Here is a 19755-nt window from a genome sequence, read left to right as displayed (position 1 = left end):
GCTAAAACAAATGACAAATATATGCACAAGTCAAACAAGATGGGGGGAATTGGGAGGAGTGCTGACAGACCAAGAGTGAAAGGATATATTTCACAGAGCTCTCCTGACAACACACTGCGCGGAGGACTAGGGAAACAAGGACAAAGTTTGTTTCATATTGGTACACCCCAAATGGAATACATGAATAATCAAGAAGATTGCATCTTTACTGGAAGAACTGTAGAAACACAGGCATGCTCAGTCATCTACTCTGCCATTGTCCTAAACTGATGTGATGATGGTGTGAATTGATCAATGACTTACAGCCTAGAATTTCAGCTCTTCCTGGCATACACCATATTGGACCTCCCCAACAAGCTGACTTACATGCTTCACACGCCAGGCAGACAGCACTAGCACTATGCGCTGCACATCAAACGATCCTGACACACTGGATTTGATAACATTCCGGAGCATAGACAATGGCTATGCTGTTTATGGGACCTGATGAGTATGGAAAACCTAACAATGTCCCTGGCTCACACAAATGGAATTTTCAGAGGTCTGGACCACTTTCCTGAAGTTTTTCTTTCCTGAATTCATTGAAATCACCTGCTCCAGGTATCTGAAAGTAATGTGTATCCTAAAACCCTCATCTGTGAATAACGCCCAATGGATGACATCAGCTGACAAAATGACTGACTAAACACAACAACAGATGAGTGAAATAGACATCTCCAGAGGGCCAATTTACTACATTGTAACTTAAATTTCAAGGGGCTGTGAATCTTAATAGAACTCTATACTATGTGATTGGATTGGGGGGAGGGAGGGATAGGAAGTTGGTGAGCATTGAACAATATGAGCTGACCTCCCTGCTGTAGGCTACACAGCTTTAAGTCTGTTTTATTCCTGAGTTTGTAAATTCTGGTATCCATGCATACATCATTTTGGACCCCCTCAACAAACTAACTTACACGCTTCAGAAGGCAGGTAGGTGGTACTAGCATCACGTGCTGCACATCAAACGATCATGACACGGGATCGGATAAAATTCCGGAGCATAGACAATGGCTATGCTGTTTATAGGACCTATAGGGTCTGGAAAACCTAACAATATCCCTGGCTCACACATAGGAAATTTTCAGAGGCCTGGACCCCTTTCCTGAAGTTTTTCTTTCTTTAATTCAGGGAGCTCACCAACACCAAGTTTCTGAATGTAATGTGTATCGTAAAACCTTCCTCTGTGAATAATGTAAAATGTAAAACATCAACTGACAAAATGACTGACTAAACACAACAGATTAGTGAAGCAGACATCTCCAGAGGGCCAATGTGCCTCATTGTTACTTAAATTTCAAGGGACTATGCATCCTAGTAGAATTCTATACTATGTGATTGGAATGCGGGAGCAGGGAGGGATGGGAAGTTGGTGATCATTGAACACTATGATCCGAACTTCGGGTTGTAGGCTACACAGCTTTATCTCTTCTTTACTCTTGAGTTTGTAAATTTCACTAAAGAAATAGATCCATAAAGTTTGTGACTTATAGCCACTAGAATTGGAACTTTTATTAAAGGAAGAATTATGGCACCTGAGTTCACGGATAACAACACAGATTTATTCTTCAATGAGTACTACAAGAGAAAGTAAATGATGACCTAAAAAACAAATGGAGAATAAATGAATGATCATAAACGATAATTCAAGAACCAAGATTAAAATATGTATGCAAGCAATTAAGCAGCTAAATTGAAGTTCATGAACGTTACACGTAATTGAATGTTTACATGTCGAAATTGAATGTCACACAGCAACTGACAGTCAAGAACACACTTGTAAATTGCTAACCAACATCCGTTGTCCCACTCCAGTAGGAACAGTTCAGTCCAAATTGCCAGATCATGTCCTTTCTAAATGGGAGCTTAAGCAAATCCAAACTGGAGCACTATAGATGCTGATTTGCATGTGGTTGCTCTCTTTCTGTAGTCACAGTGATCTAAAAAAACAATAAACTGAAGTGCAGACCAAATTACTTATGAGTGACTGATTATTTTCAAACATTACACCTATCACTTTTTAGGATTCATGTGTAATGGCACTTGCCCTATTCATGGATAACAGAGTGTGTTCTGTAAATACTTTCTACATACTTAAAGGGGCAATGCTTCAGCCTCCTTCCTCTGTTGGCTTGTTTTGCACTATCAGGGATCCACCCATAGTAGTATTTTAGTCTCACTACTTTTCTATTGGCTATTTAAGTGTGGCTTTCTGCCTTTATGGAAATGCATGGGGGTATATTTCAGATTAGAAGACCCACTCAACCATGCAGCTTTCATTGCCAGATGTATACATATTGGATGTGCAAAAAGTGGTAGCAAATTGCGTACCAACGTTCTACGAATTCAATGAGATTTAGCAAAATGGCCTATGCACTAATATATCAGTTCACAAAAATCACCATTCGGAGTGGGTTGCATTCCACCATATGTCATTACTATTCATGAGGTAGGTTACACATAGCGACTCACTCCATTTGATGACAATCTTAGGGATGTTGGCCTGCCGACATCAACAAACCACCATGTCTGTGATCCATTTGTAAAATGTTTATGGTTAAATGCAGCACATTTGTCTTACCGGAAACTGGGCTGCATTTTAAAAAGACCTTTCGTTTTTTTAAAAGTTTATGAGTTGGCACTGGTCCCCTGGACCACTGCATACTCCAAAACAAACTTTTGTTTTTCATTCACAAATGTGAATGGATTACCACTTCCTTTGAGGAGTTGGTAACATGTCAATGATTTGGGTCTGAAACTACAGACACAAACTTTTCATACATCCCATTCGGAATCGCACTTTGGGAGAGACACTGTAAACATGTCCCTTCCAAATGCAATTCAGTATGCATGTTTAAAGCCATTTCACGATTCAGTGGGCCCTTACCAAATTGAAGAATGAGTTTAGTACATACTAAAAAGCCATTTGGCAACCACAGATCCAATGATTTAGCCAATCACAGGATGTGTGCCATCTGAATGGGGTCGTACATCTGACTTTAAATTCTCTATTTCTATTTCTATATTTTATATATATTTTATACAGAAAGCAGATATATAAGTTCAGTAGTTTGTTAAAAAATGTTTTTGCATGGCTCCAGTACAAATCTTGACCCTAAGATGACCATCTTATTGGTTTGTGCCCTTCAATGGCCGTCTTGTGGTCAGGTCATTTCGATGTTCATGTCAAAGCTGACTTCTGTTGAATTCATCATCGCCTGTTCAGGTTATAATGGCCTTCACTTGGTCTTCCTGCATGTTTACCTCGGGAGAAATTCTCTCTTTTGTTGCTCTACTCTATTGTGTTATTGTTTTACCATTCTAAGTTGACCACTGAAAGAAAGTTGTAAAAAAAGAATTGGAAGCTGCAGAAAATAACACAAACCTGAAGGCTATAGGAAGCAGGTACAGCTTTTTCTGGAGTTACAGCTGTTGCACTATCTGGACCATCTGAGATATCAATGATAGTCCACAGCTTAAGGTGGTGATATTTAGTACATATATATGATTTGAACAATGCTAGGACTGTGGCCCTTTCGAATTTGGAGCTGATTTCATTTTTATGTTTATGGTAAAGACAAAACCTTATCATATTTAGTACATGTTTATGATGTGAACAATGCTAATACATTGGCCATACAGGATTTGAGGCTGATTTCCCATCTTATGTACATTGTGAGTTTGCCATTGTTTGCTTATTGCCTTTGACTAATGTGTTCTTGATCTCATTGAAGCCATCATTGGTATTTTTGAGGTTGCATTTAGTGTCATTTTAGGATACCATTTGTAATGTTATATAAGGTGCAGGCAAAAGCAGCCCTCTAGAAACCTATGTGGCTATAGTGTGTAGCAAATACATTTCTATCTTACAGTATGTTGATTTTTTATAGTTTATTTCACAAAGGTATTTGACCTATCTCTGCAAGTCACTAACCAATATAAATTATGTCAATTTTCAATCTTAGGAAAAAAAAATCTTTACAATTTATGGGCACTATCCAATAATCCGTGCCAGTTTAAGAAGAAGAGGATGGGCAGAGAGGAAATTTCCCATGATGCAAAATGAACTTCTAAAGGCTGAACAGCAAGCTTCTGACAATATCAGCACAGCCGATGGTGAGAAACAGCGTTTACAACTAACCTTACATCTGTATGTCACAAATAAAGTCATGAGAAGTTATGCCTGGCTATTCATGGCTGTCACAGTGATCAAAGCATGAATCTCCACTAATCAGTTTTCCCTAAAATTTTAAATGATAGGGATATTAGTTTCTCTACTTCTTTTGTCTACTCAGGTTCTATTAACTTGGGGCAACTCTCAGAGGATCAAGGATGGTTGATATTTTTTATATCATCATTAAGTAAAAACTCGATTTTAGCTTCTACTTTGGTGAAGTGGTCATTTGACAAGCATCGTCACGTTTCAATCTCTGGGCTTCATTTGTTCACATTTCAGTCTCCAGACCTCATTTGTTGGGGCTTTGATCAATCAGAGTTTAATTACAACACACTTAACATCAGCTTTTTCTCAGACCATACTGTGGAGACAAATAGAAGGAGGCATATAAAAAATGTTGTTACAATCACTATTAACAACTTTGCGATGCTAGACCACAAACACTGCATTGTCTTCTTTTAGGAGCCGACGTCAGTTCAGTTAAATCATCAGATTCTTTACAGAAGGATTGATCCCCAGTGATTGAAACACATATCCCCTGCTTGTGAAGGGCAGACCTTTCACTGGATGAGCTCTCTAAATTCAGACCTATTTCCAACAACCCCTTCTTCATCCAAACAATGAAATTGACTTGTACTCCAACATCAAAATTTGCATTAACCCCCCCACAATCTACTCGACTGCAATCAATTGAGCTTCTGCCCAGGACAAAGGACAGACATTTGTCTTATTTACATTTAGAAACAATTCTTAGATACCTTTTGACAAAGAGCATATGATGTCCTGTCACTAAAGGATATCTCTGTGGCTCCTTAAGCAACCATGGCCCTCATTTCGACCTCGGCGGTCTTTTTTAAAGACCGCTGAGGTACCGCCGTGCTGAAGACCGCCAGTGCAGGCGGTTTTCCATGCAGCGTATTATGACTCCTGGCAGCCCTCCGTCCTTTTTCGGACGGAGAGCCACCAACAGCCATACTGGTGGTCGGCGGGGAAGTGGAGGCTGCTCCACCTCCACCGCCCCATCATCAGAACACCGCCCACTGAATCACGTCCCATGATTCGGTGTGGCGGTGTTCTGGTGACGGGGAGCTGGCGGCGGAGCAGCCCCCATGGATCCCATCCCCTCCCGGAGGATCAACGGACAAGGTAAGTTGATCGCCCGTTAGGGGAGGGGGTGGGGGGGTGTTCTGTGTTGTGTGCGTGCATGGGGGTGTGCGTTTGAGTATGTAGAGGGGGTGTGTGAGTGCGTGTATGCATGTGGGGGGGTGTTGTGTGTATGGGAAATGTGTGTGGGTCGGTCTGTGTGCATGTCTGTTTGTATGTGTGCTGGTATGTGTTGTTTTAGTGTATGTGTGCGTGTAGGGGTGTGTGTATGTGCATGTTGGGGGTGGGGGTCGGGAGGGGGTGTGTGTATGTACATGTTGGGGGTGGGGGTGGGAAGGGGGGTCCTGACACACTTGGGGGGTGGCAGGGTGTGTGGGGGGAGGACTTGGGGTGGGGGAGACCCCTATCAGTGCCAGGGAAGGGTTTCCCTGGCACTGATAGTGCCTACTGCCATGGATTTCATGGTGGTTCCAAACCACCCGAAATCCACGGCGGTATGCAGGGTCCTGATACCGGCGGGGTCTGGTGAAGGCCGCTGGGCTGGAGACCAAAGTCTCCAGCCCAGCGGTCGTCACCGCCCTGGCGGTCGGAGTGGAGAAGTGCCGGATGACCATGGCGGTAACCACCATGGTCATAATTCAAATTTTTTTTTTTGCCGGCCTGTTGCCGGTTTTACCGCCACTTCTCCCCCGTCCGCCAGGGTCATGATGAGGGCCCAAGTGTCTTCCCAAGGGTCATTATTGGTTGCTAGTACGAGGTGCTAGCTTTGAAGGGTAACCAACTGGAACATGGGAATGGATCCTTTTCTTTCTTACGATATGTCACTCTGGGAACTCCCCACCATTCTAAAATCTAGATATTGTTTTTAATTAAGAAATCAACATCAGAAACCCATTAAAGTTTTCAAGATTTAGAATGATCAAGTTTTCACTGTTTTAGACATTATTCCCCCACCCCCCTACCCCACCAAACACAGAGAGTAAAGCAGCTCTGGAACAGGCTGCCAGGCTCGTCTTTAAGGTGAAACCAAGTGAGCACATCCAGCTAGCTGTTGTAAAATTTTCTGCTAGGGTCTGGTTTGAACATGTACTTATCTCAAGACAACATGTCTCACCAACAGAGCAATCTGGAAAAACTGACCTTATGTATCTCAGCTTAACCTATCAAATATACCAGCCAGTTAGGACACTTAGATCAGGCTAGTCATGTCTCCTTACCATTTCCATTGCTAATAAAGTCTGTGAAGGACAATTGCTGGTATCAGCCCAAAACTCAAAAACTTTTCCCTCCCTTGATCCAAAAATATTAAAGATCATCCAATCTTCAATGAAAACATTAATAATATACTGTGTATCAGTGTTTCTCTAAGGAGAACAAATTAGGCCAGGGCCTTCAATTAATGCGCCAGCACTTTGAGACTGAGGTAGACTTGATAGCCAATGTAATCATCTTACGTCTGGTTTTATACTGGCTGAGATTGTACAGGAACAAGGAGGAAGAAGAATACAGTAAAGCTATGTTTGAGGTTGCAGCTCCATCAGGTGTAGCCAAAAAGTTGTGGTTTTGGCATGTCTCAAATAACTTGATGGAGCTAGGCCTAGAGTCGCTTCAGAATAATCCTTCTACTGCCAATCTATATACAACCAAAATGATTAGGGAGAAGTATCAGCACAGTAAAAATTTGAAGCTACTCCCAAGTGTCCATTTATGAACAACTGACAATTTAGTATCTTAGCTTTAGGCATATCTTATTTAAACATGATCCAACCTAGAGGTGGGAGGTGTGGCCATGCAGCCAACCAATATGGCTGCTTGACTTCAGAGTTCCTGCTATGCTGACACAAAATCCACCATCAACCCTATCCTTCATTGCCCATCATTGTTTGTGAGCTGTCATACAGAAAATGCAAAATGATCACCTGCTGCCTGAAGTGTTACTGCCTCAGTCCCTAGAATACCCATACATTTTCTGAAAAGCTGGGAACCGGCTATGCTCTTTTTGGGTCCTGAACTGCCTTGGCCAGACACCGCTTCTTGGCGTGCACTTGGGACACCACCAATGTGTACTTCTGAATTCCACACTGGACATAGAGAAGTACACTGCATCTGCTCACTAGCACAAAGATACTGCATTCAAGCAGAGCCTGCCTGTGTCCCACAAGATTGACCATGATGGGGTGAGTAGTTGTGTTGAGTCCAGTCCGGCTCCACAGAGGTCCCTGTTGACCAGGTGAAGATCTGTGGCCCAGGGTCTGAGGCAATCATAGTACACTGGGAAGCAGTTGGCACCTTCTCATACATTGTTAGTCACCAAGCAGGTGAGTCAAGGGAGGGCTGGCTCTCTCTCAAAGCACCCTAAGCAAACACACTTTAACAACTTTGTCTGTGTACTGGTTCGTGCACATTAGTTGCTCTTCTAGTTTTGCATGTCGTCTTGGGACCCAGCCAGGGAAGTCTTAAGGACCCCCATTGGTTGAAGCACTAAATTAAAAATAGTGTGCATTACTTCAAAAGTAAGTTTAAATGGAAACCTCTGTGTCCCTCCTGCTGGTCTACTACTCCATTTTGACACTCCTTTGTGGTAAACGTATTGTAGATAATTTTTCACAAAGATAGCTACAAAGGTATGACTCTCAATTTCATGCTTGTTTATCTGCTCTGCACCGCCTTAACCGAACTGCAGGATGGGAGAAGTCTGTTCTTTCTTTTCTTCACCACATTTTCTTGTGACTGAGTCATCTCCTCTTGGAGTACCCCTCTCTATTACTACAACTCCTTACTGACAATTCATTGCAATTTACCCCAGGATAGCCAGAAAGCTGTCTACGACTGCCCACTTTAAGTAACATGCAACACAGATGGATTGGCCTGCTGGCTGTTTTCACCACAACTGCAGAATGGCAATTCAAATCAAACACAAAATAAACTAACCTGTGAAAGCAAAAGACAACAGAAACCTATCTATGATGTGGATCTGGAACAGGAGGCCACTAACGGCATCAATATACCCTACGAAGTGTTTCAAGATGACATCAGGATTATCCTACTGTAAATCTGCAGAGTTTACAAGCTATACATTTGAAAATTGGTACCCTGACAATGCAGCTAGATCACAAAAAGGAATGCACTGATAAACATGCCAGTAGACTGGACTCATCTGTTCACAGACTCTCTGAACTAGAAAAAGTGAATGAGAGATGATCAAGGCCAAGAATGAAGACCTTGAAGCATCTTCATGTTGCAACAAAATTCACCTCGTAGGGATACCAGAATCCACCTACATTGGTAAAGTACAAACCTCTGAGGAGTCTTGCCTGGTTGTGATATTTAGGAGGGATCAATTCTCAAGTGTCTTTATTGTAGAGCTCAACCATAGGTCAGTGGATCCTAAAGCTCTATTTGGGCAAACCACGTGCAATTAAGCTAGATCACTAGACTGCCACAACAGAAATATGGTACTATATGACTCTTAATGCATAGCTTGTGAAAAATGCTGTGCTATGCTCTATTCATGTTGAATTTCACGCTAGGAATACACCGAAGTCTTTTGATAGCAATTTTTAAATTGTGCCAGTTGTTCATAGGTGTAATTGATACATACATGCTTCGTCTGTTTCTAGTAACATTGACTTCATGCGTTGTACTGTCCAATCTTGAAAGTCTAGATCACCAAAATGTAAGGAAAATAATGCGTTTTCAAAAGAATAATATATACAACATGTTGACTAAAGTGTGCATATATAGGTCTTGAGTGCAAAATTCATCACTTGTTTGAGGGGTTGTTCATTAATACAAAATGTCTTTTTAAGAGTATAGCTCACATTTACAGTCATAAACTTTGTTGAGTTGCATTTGGTGGTCGTGTGTTTCTTGTTACAATAACTGTTGAAAACCAACCCAACTGGGCCATTGATGTTTCCGTTAATGAGAGTAGGACAGCATCATCAACCAAATCAAATATGTATTTTATCATTACAAATCTTAAAAGTGTTACAAGATTCAGCCATTAAGGCAGGTAACAACATCATTCAGGAATGCACTAAACAAAAGATGAGCAAGAACATTGCCTTGCTGTTCCACTTCTCAATTTGGAAAATCTTCTTTACATTCTCCATGATGTAGCCAATATTGTACTCTGGGCATGGTGTTGCTAAAAAGACATTTGGTACAGATATCAAAGATATTTCAAGTCCTTGAGAATACAAGGCAAACTATAATTTTCTTACGTGACCAAATCAAAGACACATTTCAAATTTATAATCGGCATAAATAGTGGTATTCCTCTAAGCTTGACATATTTTGAGCAAATAAGCTGTAATCTTATGGCCTGGTCATTGTACAAAGGCTGTTCCTAAAGCTTGCCTGTATGTTGAAAAGGATTTATTTTGTGTCGAGCATAGTGTTATGCGGTGAATAGGGCACGCCCCTAATATTTGTCAGCACCATCTAGTCGTGAGTTAAGTCTATAAATAGCTAGATTTGAATGCCTACCTTTTTATGCAAGGCAATGATCTGGCATGCACTTGTTACAACATTAATAAATGAGACTGCATTAAACCCTTGGTAATGATCAGGAGCCAAAACCCTAGGTTCAATGCAATACAAGTCCACTGGGACCCTATACGGACCATGAGTTTTGTTGGGGTTCTGGCTTGCCTTAGACATTTGTAACTCCAGTAAAATAAAAAACAGGTTCGATTTTATAGTCATTGTGTGCTCCAAAAAAGAAGCCCTTATATTTCATGTGTGGAGTTTCGTGAACTGTGAGACCCATTATTCCACCCTCTCCCCCACCCCCAGTGCATACCAATCTAAACATGATGGGCGCCTGCCAAACATTTACAAAGTTTTTCATTTTTTAAAAGCAATCTCTTAAAGCTGAAGTACAGTTTGACCTTTTTCCAGGATTAAGGCTGCTGTGGGATTTGAAGTATATTGTTGTGAATTGCATTTGTTTTACTAGTATGTGTGTTTGTGTTAGCATATCACTCCCTAAATTCCCTTTAACCCCACCTATTTTGTAGTAATTATTCTCCATTTTCTCTGAAATCCCCCTTGTTCTTCCCACATTTACTACTCAATTTTAAACTTATACATGGGGAGATCTCCTTCACTGGATTGGCAATTTCAGTACAGAAAAGATAGGAGAGGCAGGGAGGGAGATTTCTGGCTGTAAATTTGTGAATTGCATTGAATAGGATTCCAAGTAGTGCTGCTGTAGTACTATTTCTATTTGACACACTCCAAAATACCTTTTGTGAATCAAGCCTAATGTCTTATTACACATTTTAACAGTCCCTCCTTGGGACACTGACAAAAAACAAAATAATGCAGCCTGAGTCCTAACTTATTTTTTAGAAACTGGGTTTTGATTCCTCTCAATAGGACCTATACAACATCTCCCTTACCGCACAATGGCTTGAGCCCAAACCACCTTCCCAAACTGTCAGCAGACTTGAATGTAGTAGTGAGCCATTCTGGGAAGTTACATTGCAAGAATAAAATTGGGTGGTCAGGACAAGTTCATTAGGCTTGTTTCCCTTAAATAGACATGATTGTTTCAACAAAGAGGGCACTGCAGTTGGTAAGTGTACAGGGTAAGAGTTGAATTAATCTTCATTTGTTAGGTCCACCTTTACACCAAGTTTCGTGCCTAACTGCTATATGTACTGCTGTTCCTTTGTGATAAGTCTGTTCATTGGAAGCTTCTTTCAGACACTGCATGGGTGCAGGCAGGAGGAAGAAACAAATAGTGATTTCATCAAGACGACCACAATACGTTAAGGGGGCTGCCAGCATCTTGATCACATTAGCATTGTGCTCAGGTTACTCTAGATCTAACCTGTTCATGTGGTGTGCATATCTAGATCATCCACTCACTGTGCAACCAGAGCCTTTCTGTGAAGGGTGGAGTACTCACTCTTTGCCCACTGTCAGACTGCCAACCCAGTGCAGTCTCTGCAAATGCGCAAGTGCAATGCGTAGGGTTATAAGGTCATACTTGCATTTACTCTTGCATTGGGTTATTTCATTTTCTGCCAGGGACATTAATTGTATACTAGACCCAGACATAGATAAGTATGCCCAGTTGATAGAATGCAGCTATTTGCCCACACAGTTGCTGTTGATTTTATGCAGGAATTTAACATCTGATGCTAAGCTCACTATTAAACCAAATGCACAAGAATGCTAGCTGGAACACATGTACATTCTTGACTTGAAGAGATGATCACCGGAAATGTAAAACATCACTCTTTCCTGTGCACACTTCCACCTTGGAGGGAAATTCCACAGGATACCTGGAGAATATTAAAGAGTTCTATGTATAAGTAGGCAATAACGGAAGTCTTGAATGTGTACTTATAAGCTGTTTGAGTAAATGGACAAGAGGGTACAATTGTGCCCTGGAATGCAGACTGATTGAATCCATGAATGCCAGTTGTGCATTCACCATCAATAGTGTACTCTATTAGTATTTTCTTACATTGGCAAACAGAGTGGCCCATTCGGAAGGCCACCTAAGAAGGATACACATTTACACTTTCACACAAATTGAAAAGGACCAGGCCTTGTAGTAGGATGGTTATATTAGTTTCCTAAGTTAAAATTCAGCCACATTTGAAATATTAACGTGCAAATCAAAGTCTATTTCTGTTATCTCACTATTGTACCAGAACACTTCTCTGTACCCAACAAGTCACCAGTAACTCTGGATAATAGTGCTTGGATTTCATACTCTGGCAACAAATGTTCCAGATAGAACAACTAAACATCTTGACTGCCTACAAGGAACACATTGACACATGAGGAGCTTATAGTTCATGAGAGCAAGATGGCCACCACCATTGTGTCACAGTGTTCAGACAATCCCTAGGTGCTCTGAGACCTCTAGTTCGTCTTGACTCCACTGGTGCATTTTGCAAGCCTTCACAGTCTGCTCGTACCACTTCCCTTCTCTGCTCCTAAAGACTCAGGTACCCCAGGATCTCTGGATCACCTAGGTCACTCCACCACCTCTACTTGGTGCACTGATTCAGATGACTACCAGCTTCTGTCTCCCAATTTGGTTACAACTGGTTTGAGGAGTTTTGGGTTCTGACTCTTTCTTTTCCCCACTCACCAATACCTCCATCCACCCTAGAATTTAAATAGGTTGTGAGAAATTGGGTTACTGCTTGACTGGGGTGTGAGCCCTGGTCAAGCAGCAACCACAATATTTTTCAGAGTGAGGCACAAGCCGACCTCAAATAATCCGTGGTCAACCCTCTGGTAGCTTGGCACAGGGTAGTCAGGCTTAATTTACAGGCAATATGTAAAGTATTTGTGCAACACTTCAAACAGTAATAATGTGAAAAACACCACCCAAAAAGATCAAAATGACACAAGTTCAATCAGTAGAACCATAGTTATGATTTTTTTAAGATTTTAGTAAAAATAGCACCAAAAAGCACAACTCTGGTTATCTGGTTGCAGGGAACTGGGTCAGAGTCACACTTTGTCACACTTTCAGGCTGACAGCAATGGAGTGCAGGTCAACTACAGTCGCCAGATTAGGCCCTCTGAAGTTTACCTTTTTAAATGCTTGTCAAGAATTCCGTTCATGATGGAGGGGGCCGTGAGAAACAGGGAGAGTGTCAAGGGAGTTTGTGGTCGTGAAGTTCCCAGAAGATTGATTGCATCTTCCTGAGACATGGCAAGGGCTCAGGACCTAAGGAGCACCACTTGGGGAGTCAGGCATTCACTGCAGCTGGGTCCAGGGGCTGGTGCAGGATGTTGGTGAGCCTTTTATGTGTCTGAGGCTCAGATCAGTAGGCCTGCAGACTTGCCCTTTGAGACACTCTGGTGTCCTGGGTTCAAGAGTGAAGTTGCAAGATATGAGAAAAGACCTCTTTTGTCATGGTTAGCCCCCACTTTTTGACTGAAATTTGATGTAGTCTAAAAATGTTTAGTGCCCAGGGCCCCTGATAACTAGGTTCCTTAAGTGAGATCTCTTTCCCTAAAATTGTTGTGATGCATTGGCACAATTGGCGACACCTTTAGCTGCCACTATAAGTCCCTAGTAAATGGTACTTAGGTACCCAGGGCATGGTGTACTAAGGGTAGGCCCCTGAGGGCAGCAGCACAGATTGTGCCACCTTCTAGGGCCATGCATCCAGAATCACCCAGCAATGCCATTGCAGGCTGAGTGTTCTGATGGAATCCTAAAAGACAAACGCGCCATGGCACACAGCCTGTATGCCCTGTCCACTACATACTGTATGCACTACAGGTAAGTCACCTCTCTGGCAGGCCTTCCAGCCCTAAGGCAGGGTGTACTCTATTGTATGTGTGGGCATAGATGCATAGGCAATATGCCCCTGTGTCCCTTCCCTGCCAAACATAGTAAATGAACAGGGCAGCCATTTTAATGCATGTGCTGGACACTGGTCAGTACGCGTTCCACAGTTACATGATGGCTACTCTGAACCCTGTGTTGTGTGGTATCAAACAACTCAGAGTGATAAATCCAAACTGGTACATAAAATGTTTCCAGGGGTCACCTTAGAGGTGCCCCCTGCAAAAGCTAAATACCCTGGCATGGTGCTGGCTGGTCATAACCAACCTACCACCACCAGACAAAATTCTGGAACCCTTGGTGAGACATCCTGCTCTCTGGGTCCCAGAAGAAAGCCCTTTCTGCGTGGAGTTGCAAACACCTCCTCCCGCAGGAGTGTGAACTGCCTTGATTGCCAGCTTCAAAGGGCTTACCGCCCTTGAAAATTGACCTCAAGCCTTCTGCTAGCAGCAGATGGCTACCACTGTTGCAAACCCCACTTTTGGTGGGAGCAATGGTGGGAAACCCCACAAAGGACAGTGGTCATCTCCAGCTTGCACCACACCTAAGGTGTTGCATGTGAGGTGACCTCTCCATTTAATTTCCTCCATTTCATTTCCTCCATCTTGCATGAAAGGAAAATAGCCAGTTAGGTGTAGGGGAGTGACCTCTGCCCACAGGAAGTGATCACTTAATGGCTGTAGCTAACCCAAGGTAGATGGCCCATTGGTCACTACCAGGTACTCCCCCAAACTCCCACTAAATACAGTGTTTAGTGGCCACCCCTAAACCAAGAAATTAGATTCCAATGACAAAATAAGGCCAGCAACAAAGAAGACCCAAGGCTCTAAAACTGAAGTCCTGCTGCACAAAGAAAATGTGCCAACACCTGCCTGCTGCACCCAGGACTCGACAATTGCTGTTAAGGGGTTGCTTGGATATTGTAATGACTCTACAAACCCTCATAGGACCTCTACTCTTTGAAAATCACCAAAACTTCCAGTCAAGATTGAAGGCATCACTCTACTGCAACAAGGAACCAAAGACCCAGTGAAGGACACTTCACTGACCAGCTGCTGACCAAGGAATCAGACACCACAGCTAGACCAAAATCCGTCCCAAGTTTGGTGGCACTATGCTCTCCAGTGGCCAAACCATGCAATAGCCCTAGTACTGGTCACCTCACATCAGACACCAAAAAGGATATTCCATTGCGGACTGTAAAAAATTCAGGAGGAAGCCCCAGTCAAGGAACTTCAGAAACCATTATGACCTCCCGCCAGAGTGCCCCTGCTGACCTGCAAGCGACCCTCAAAGAGACCTACCTCTAGCTTCCAAGGGCACTTTTGCACACAGTTTCTGGCTCACCGATTCGCTTTACACCAACTGCTATGTGCCCTGCGCCAAAGAGCCAGCTGTGCCCTAAGGGTCTCCCACCTCTTGCAACCTCGACACTCAAAGGGGACCCACCGGACTTACCTTTAAGTTCACCTGCGCAGCTCTTTTCCAAGTTGTCCCCTTGGCACCAGTTCCAACGACTTTCTGCAGCTGCTGTTGACGAAACCAGGAGCTCCCCAAACTTCTCCAGCTGTTCCCTAGTGCCCACTGACATCCTCAACATACCTGCAAAAGGAAACATTGGTAAATGCACTACTTGATTTTATATGCATTTTCAAAGTATTTTCGCCATTGATTCCTATGGTGCGTAATTACGCACAAAAAGACTATTTTTATTAAACTTCCGTAAATTCATTACTTAAAAAGTACTTGCCTGATCTTGATGATCTTGGTCTTAAACTTTTTATAAAAATCTGAGGTATTTTTGTAAATTGGTCTCAAGTTAGTCTCATTTATTGATATGAGTACAACAAATACTTTGCACTTCTCCAAGATTAGCCTAACTGTTCAACCAAGCTACCATAAAAATTAGAGCATTAGGTGGTCTAGTTCTTATCTCTGTAAACCAACGTGTGGTTGCCTGGACCCCCTGCACAGTGTGCCTAGCTTTGCACTTGACATAGAGTGCCAGCCTCCTACAAAGGTTCACTTCTCTTCTCAACCAGACAGGAGAGCAGCAGCCAGCAGGTCAGCACAACAGGGCTGCAGTTCCTTCAGAGCAGCAGTCCAGCACAGTGGCAGTCCTTTCAGCAGAACACTAGTCCTTCTTCCTGGGAGAGTGTCCACAGGTCTAGAAATGTACTGAAGAGTTGGTGCCTGAGGTCTAGTGTTTATTCTCAGTTGTGCCTTTGAAGTGGGGAGAAGCTTCTAAAGGCATGCCTTTGAAGTGTAGAGGTGGCCTGCCTTCCTGGCCCTGGCTCCAGACTAACCACAGGGGGAGTGCAGCCCTTTGTGTGGAGACAGGGCACAGCCTATTCAAGTATAAGTGGGGCTGGGCCCAGCTTCCCTCACCCATCCTGCCAGTGATGGACAACCCAGTCACACTTAAGCTACCCATTGTGTGTGGCTGTCTAGGAGGAATACACAAAGCCCAACTGTCACCCATGCCCAGCCATGTGGCCCAGAGATAGGCTGTAGGCACAAACTAGCTAGGGCAAGAAAGGCCAACTTTAAAACCCAACTCCACCATCAGTTAGGATTTCAAATTATAATTCCAGAGACACCAAACATGAACTAGTTACCTATTCCCATTTGTAAATTACACATGTAAAAGGCAGTAAAGTAACTCAAATGTTATATTATAGGAGAGGTAGGCCTTGCAGTAATAAAAACTAATTTAAGATCACCACCAGGACATGGAAGACTTGAAAGTACATGGCCTTGTTTTTAAAAACATTGCACCCTGCCCTCGGGGCTGTCCAGGGCCTACTCTAGGGATGACATGTAATACATAGGAAGGTTTAGGCATGGCAAAAGGTTTACTTTGCCAGGTTGAAATGGCAGTTAAAAGGGCACATACAGGCTGCAATGAAAGGCCTAAAACATGTTTAAAGTGCTACTTAAGTGGGTGGCACAATCAGTGCTGCAGGCCCACTAGTAGCTTTTAATTTACAAGCCCTGGGCATAGGTAGTGCCACATTACTAGGGTCTTAAAAGTAAATTAAATATGTCAATTGGGATAAGCCAATCTACAATGTTGCAAGAAGAAAGCATGAACACTTTAGCACTGGTTAGCAGTGGCAAAGTTAATAGAGTCCTAAGGCCAGCAAAAACAGGAGATCTGAAGGCACTAAGTTAGGGGGAAACCCACACCAAGGATGCCAGGTCTAGGGCTAACAGACAAAGGAGATATTGGCTTGGCACAAACTGAAGTACAGAATTTAGCTGCATGGAATTACAAAAAAGGCAGCTGAAGCAAGAAATATAACCTATTTAAAAAAGGAAAGACTGCAACTGCTAGCTACAGGCATACAATCAAAGCACAAGTAATCTCTCCCCACATGCCACAGGGTAAAACCCCCTTCTCCACCTTATCACCTCAGGATGAAGATTTTTGTTCCTCATCCAGGGCAGCCTCCTCTCTTGCTCACTGTAACCACCCTCCAAATTACCACCTGCCCCAAAGTCCACAGATGAGGGGGGCCTAGGAGCCTGAAGGGCACATTGAGCAAGGGCCAGAAAACAGGCAGCCATGGCCTAGGATGTATTAGCATTCTATCCGGCAACATGGAGGTCAGACACAGTGTGGAGCCCCAGCAGAAAACACAAAGAGAAAGCACAGGTGATTTCTACAATAATGAGATGTGTCATGTAAAGCACAATCAAGGAACAAGTAGTGTGGTGCACACACAGAAAGCGGGCTGCTCAGCCTGCGAAGGCAAACAAAGAATGTGCCTTTCTGCAAAGGATAAAAGCAGAGTGTCTCCACCAGCGATCCCTTTCAGACACACAGCTGCTTGCTAGAGTGGGCAGTGCCCTCCTCAGAAGAGGGAGTACAAGAATGACACACTAGTCACATCCTACACTTCCTGGTTAACACCCAATGACACATCTCGCAAGGTGGGAACCAGGGAGCTTTGTCCACAGCCCCCCAACCTTGACCAAAAGATTGCACGAGCAGGGGAAGGGATGGGATCTATGTGAACTCCAACCCTAATGCCATGAAGCCCTTACAGGGGTATACTCTGTTTAATAGCGTTTCACTGATTCTTTTAAATCTTCTTGCCTTTGAATCTTCACACAAGGTGCTTTTTTGTGCCTGACTGAGTCGGAAGTAGCTGATATTGCTTTTGCATAGATCTGTTCATTTATTACTAGTAGATACCAGCAAGTACTCCTCGAAAATTCTGAATCTGATGACAGGCCCCTCATATGCAGGGTAACTCAGTGGTCCACACTATCGCCACTACTCTTCAAAACCTACATGGTTCCTTTGTCAAAACTACTTATTGCCTAGGACATGTGATTTTACTTGAATATGTTTGCTACTGAAAACATCCTCCATCTCAATAAAAACACTGACACCAAAAATGATGCACCTATGCCACAAAAAATAATGTAAAAAAATTCTTACCTCAACTTACCTGTACTTACCTGGGATGGGTCCCTCCATCCATGGGTGTCTTTCAGGGGTGGGTGGGGGTGGCAGGGGGTCTCCATGGGGGCAGGGAAGGGAACCTGTGGACTGCTTCCATGGTGAGAGACCATTGAAGTGAGCCCACAGGTCCCTTAACGCCTGCCCTCACCCAGGTGTTAAAAAACGGCGCACATCCGGCTGGGCGCCTTTTTTTAAGGGCTGCCCCCTCCTGTGTGTCAAAATGACGCAGGAGTATAAATAAGGCGCACAGGCCTTAAAGTCATTTTTGGGATGGGAACGCCTACCTTGCATGTCATTAATGCAAGGCAGTTTCCTGCATCCAGAAAATGACGCACATGGAGGAATTCTGAGGTTCGCGGGTCGGGCGTCATAGTCTAAATATGGTGCAAGGTTTGCGCGAATGTGCACATTAGGCGCAAACAGAGTATAAATATGGCCCTCAGAGTTTCTATTAGTATGTTTTAAAGTTGGGCAGTGGGATTGGTCCACTGGGCCTATGATAAATGAAGAGAATGTTAGACAGGGATGCTGTCTCAATAAAGCCATAGCTGGGCAAAACGTTTGTCCATGTGGCTGTAAGAGAGAACAAGGTGGCTGTTTCTCTTGAGTTGGAGCAGGGCAGGGATGCTGTCCTATAAGCTCCACTCTAGGACAGGGTTGCTGTCCTAAGTGTTCAGCGGTAGTGCAGGGCTGCTGCACTAAAGTTTCTCTGGGAGGGCTGGAGGGTTGCTCCATATTTACTAAAATTGTGCAATTTTGTACATTTGCTCTAGTGGTTCCCCAGAGAGGTACTTTTTCCTCTAGGAGTCCAGCTGTGATAGCTGAGGGCACCTTTGGTACAGGTTCCACCCCAGGAGAGATTTCTCCCACCACAGTGATGGCATCCTTAGCGGCAGGGTGGGCAAGAGATGCTTTGATACCCTTTTTACCTGTTGGTGGAGAGGGATCCTGAGATTTCAGGCCTTTTTTCTCCTTTGCTTTTTCATTTCACTTGTAATGAGAGGAAGCCATTCCTCCGGGATACCCAGCAGGGATGCATGGGTCCTAAACTCTATCTCAGCCCAACCTAAGGGCTCTAGGTCATTTCCTAAGAGACATTCTACAGGTAACCTAGGTGACACCACCACCTGCTTTGGGTCAATAACTCCACCCCAACTAAGTTGAAATACAGCTAAGGGGAGAGACTGAGTGGAGTTGTTGACACCAGTAACTTGGTACTTCTGTCCAAGGAGGTGTTGTGCAGGTGACACCAAGTTTTCATTCACCAAAGTGATACTGGCATCTGTGTCCCTGGAGGTGTGGGCCTCAACACCATGTATTAAAATTGACTGGCTGTACTTATCCATGTTAAGGGGACAAGCAGCCAAGGTGGTAAGGCCAATGCCACCAGGTGTGACAGAAACTGTATTGGGACTGTCTACCCCAGTTTCTATGATGGACCCAAAAGTGAACCCAACTACACCCTTTGTTTCACTATTGCCAGTAGTCCCACCACTATTACCACTACTGCTAGGGGCACTAGAGTTTGATGTATTAGTGGTGGTAGGCTCAGGAGCTTTACCTGGGCAGGACTTATCCCCTGGCCAATAGCCTTTACCTCTGCACACATAGCACCAAGACGTTTTG

The 19755-nt window shown here is 43.5% G+C and overlaps 1 protein-coding gene across 1 annotated transcript in view; it reads left to right on the top strand.

Moving 5' to 3' along the window:
* The first annotated feature begins 3159 nt into the window (after positions 1-3159).
* The window catches only part of TTLL8 (tubulin tyrosine ligase like 8), a 305753-nt gene continuing 289157 nt past the window's right edge, over positions 3160-19755 (top strand). Inside the window, exons 1-3 of the mRNA XM_069227565.1 lie at positions 3160-3174; positions 4005-4096; positions 14740-14761. Of these exons, the coding sequence (XP_069083666.1) occupies positions 3160-3174; positions 4005-4096; positions 14740-14761 (129 nt within the window). The remainder of the gene's footprint in view (positions 3175-4004; positions 4097-14739; positions 14762-19755) is intronic.

Source organism: Pleurodeles waltl, chromosome 4_1, assembly GCF_031143425.1.
Source record: "Pleurodeles waltl isolate 20211129_DDA chromosome 4_1, aPleWal1.hap1.20221129, whole genome shotgun sequence".
Classification (NCBI taxonomy): Eukaryota; Metazoa; Chordata; class Amphibia; order Caudata; family Salamandridae; genus Pleurodeles; species Pleurodeles waltl.
Note: the sequence above shows the minus strand (reverse complement) of the source record. Positions and strands in the feature narration are given on the sequence as shown.